We start from the raw sequence: 3526 nt of genomic DNA, 5'->3' as shown, positions 1-3526 counted from the left end.
ATTTTACCAAAAGATTAGATCAATAGGAAAGGGGTCATTTAAAAACTCTACTGAGGTAGTCGTTATCTTCGAAGAAACTTGCATAAAAGAGGATCTACCGAAATAAAGTAAATAATCTTGTTCGTCGTCTGTGGTTAAGTCATTAACCCCGTTGAACCTAATTCAAAGGTTTCAATAAGACTTTGACTACATAATTGTATTTCTTCCAATTTTGACCATTGACTTTGGTTTTGAAATTCAACATAGGTATACAGAGAAAATCGGAATCATAATTTAAAAATTGATGTAGCCAGCATAATGTTCTAGGCTAGAAAAAAGTAGACAAAACATGATACAAAAAAAAAAAAAAAAAAAAAACATTTAGCAGTCAAGAGACAGTATTTCGTCACAAAATGCTATTGTTCTGAGTATTCTATTACCAGCTAAGGAAATTCTTATACTAAGTTTGTAAAGTAAACCCTAGAACTTCACTAGTAAGTTTTCCCTTAAATATTTGGAAAAAGGTTGATTACTAAATATGTTTCAGAGGTAAATCCAATATACATATATATATATATATATATATATATATATATATATATATATATATATATATATATATATATATATATATATAGCTAAAGAGTTATTGGGTCTTTTGACTGGCCAGACAATATTGCATCGGATCCCTCTTTCTGGTTACGGTTCATTTTGTCTTTAATTACACCGAATAGTCTGGCCTATTCTTTCTACATTCTCCTCTGTCCTCACACACCTGGCAACACTGGGAATAGCAAAATTGTTCACTGGCTACTTTTCTTTTATTACAGGTAGAAAAGACTCTAGCAATGGTCAGCAGCTCTTCTAGGACACTCCAAAATCAAACCATTGTTCTCTGTTCTTGGGTAGTGCCATAGCCTCTGTACCACGACCTTCCACTGTCTTGGATTAGCGTGCTTTTGCTTGTTTTAACTTATTTCTCTTCTTGTTTGTTTTTAAGTTTTAGTTTGTATATAAAATATCTAATTTGATGTTGTTATTGTTCTTCAAATATTTCATTTTGATTACTTATTACTTCTCTTGTAGCTTATTCATTTCCTTATTTCTTTTCCTCACTGGGATATTTTTTTCCTGTTGGAGCCCTTGGGCTTATAGCATTTTGCTTTTCCAACTAGGGTTATAGCTTGGCTTGTAATAATAATAATAATAATAATAAAAATAATAATAATAGTAATAATAATAATAATAATAATAGTAATAATAATAATAATAATAATAATATTCCTTGTTCTTCTGAGGTATTTGCTGTTCCATATGAATTTTAATAAAGGTATTTACTCAGCATCAGAATCAATCGATATTCTATTTCACATCTGGGAAAATCTTGACAAAACAATTACAAAAAGTAAAACCAAATTAGAGGCAGTTAAATAATAGTGTAATAAAAAAAATAACATCTTTATTTCTTAGTAAATAAATATAATAGTAAAATATTGTTGAATGAAAAAAAAATGCTTAAATGTGCAACAAAAATTAAGAAGAAATTACAAGTTTATAAACGGCATTACGATACAAACATCAATATGATGTTAAGAAAGTGTTGATTTTTTTTCATGCTTATGATACTAATTCTTTCAAATCAAGTCCGTTGAATAATTAAGTATCTATATTAGGTGATTCAAAATACCCCACATTTCATTATCACTGTGGTTTGTCAATATTAACACAAACACACGTATATATATATATATATATATATATATATATATATATATATATATATATATATATATATATATATATATATATATATAGTGTGTGAATACAATTTGCATAAGATATTAAATATAAAGCTCAAAATTTGTTGCATGTGTAATCAATGACGTGAAATATAGCTCATTATCAATAATCTTTTCTTAGAGCAATCATGTTTATCAAGCGATTAAAACCACTCCAAACAGGCACGAGGTCTTGACAAATCGAAAAAAAATGTTTCAAAATTTAGCAACAAACTTTTATTTTTGCAATAATGTGCCTCTTTGCCATCTAGTATTTTTCAAATAATGGAACGGTTACATGGTATCATAACTTTATCATTAAATAAAAATATTTATAAGTTTTCGAACTTTCGATATTGTCATAGCTATAATGGACTATAACTGGATTTTCTGACAGGTAAGATAAAAACCGTCATATCCTCTCTTGTCATCAATGATACAAAGATGGACGTTATTCATATCAATGACCCCAAACTCCCTATCTATGTTATCACTATAGAGGCTGGAGTTGAGATACTTGCTTCTTCTCTCACGAGCAATCACGCGGTTAACTTTCATCAATGTCATGTGGGGCACAAAGTCAAAATGGTTTGTGATGACCACTCCTTCGATCTTCTCCAAAGACTGGTGCAACATCTGGACAATTTTGGAAAAGGCTTCGGGCACCTGTAGCTTACAGTAAAGAACTCTCGCTCCAAAGGTAGAGAGGCCCTTAGCTAGAATCTGCTGACCTTGCTTTTCATCCCTCAACAGCTCTTTAAGTTCTGGCTGTAGTTTTTGCAAAAGGTCAATGAGTGCTGACATGGCATCAGGGTTGTCAATGCGAACCATGGCCAGCGTGACGTGGAAGAGTTCGAAAGGCATAGCACAGCTTCTCAGGACTGGTTCCTGTTGGATAATCTTCTCTTGCACTTCCAATGCAATGTTCATCAACTCATTATTATAAACTCTGATGCAGAGGAAATGCGATGCTCTTAGTTGGTCGTACTCTTTCTTTTCATTTTGAACCGCCTCCTTGATTGCAGATGCGTTCCCTGTGCAGATAACAATATCTTCGTCGTCTGAATCAGAGTCGTCAGAATCATACTCCAATCGCTTCCTTTCTATCTCTTCGTCCACTTGTTCCATGACCTCTTGGATGGTGACATTGCTGCCAGTGCTTCCAAAGACGTTGTCAAGCCTTTCGTTTTTGTCCCAGACTTTTGTTCCTCTGTATTTGAAATACTGAATTCTGTGTTGAGGAATGGCAAGTTGATCAATACTTACTGTAGCTAAATGTTCCCAAGTAAAAGCGGTAAAAGGTTTCTCAACAACACCCACGAATCGATCCAAGTAGCCCACCACGAAATGTTCCTTTTTTAGATCACAGTCCCACTGGATTCTCTTCCTAACGTCTCCCGCTGTTTTCATGGAAGGTTTTTTTCCGGCTTCTTCTTCTTCTTCCTCTGATTTGAGACGGGGTTTTCTTCGTTTATCACTTTTCTTCTTCCATTCTCCCTTTGTAGAACCTTTTGTCTCCTCTATACTAACGTCTTCTGGGTGGAGATTGAAACAGTTCTCCCCAAACCGACACTTTCCCTCCAGGTAAAAAGCGCAAACAGATTTCTCACCAGCGCTAGCAGATTCCATCGTCATCTGATCAGCAAACGCTATTTCTAAAGAAGAATCTGTAGGGGCCCCTTCCACAGGATCTATTACGTTTTGTTGAGCGGACACACAAGAGGATGTGACTTCTGTAGACATTTTCTTAGATTGACAAGCACTAGCGT

The 3526-nt window shown here is 33.8% G+C and overlaps 1 protein-coding gene across 1 annotated transcript in view; it reads right to left on the bottom strand.

The window, feature by feature from the left end:
• Positions 1–1780: 1780 nt before the first annotated feature.
• Positions 1781–3526, bottom strand: part of LOC137628512 (uncharacterized) — a 1985-nt gene continuing 239 nt past the window's right edge. The window contains exon 1 of the mRNA XM_068359667.1: positions 1781–3526. This exon is cut by the window's right edge and continues 239 nt beyond it. Coding sequence (XP_068215768.1) covers positions 2133–3500 — 1368 coding nt within the window. The 5' untranslated portion in view covers positions 3501–3526 and the 3' untranslated portion in view covers positions 1781–2132.

This window comes from Palaemon carinicauda, chromosome 2 (genome assembly GCF_036898095.1).
Source record: "Palaemon carinicauda isolate YSFRI2023 chromosome 2, ASM3689809v2, whole genome shotgun sequence".
Taxonomy (NCBI): Eukaryota; Metazoa; Arthropoda; class Malacostraca; order Decapoda; family Palaemonidae; genus Palaemon; species Palaemon carinicauda.
This window is presented reverse-complemented; position numbering and strand designations above follow the sequence as displayed.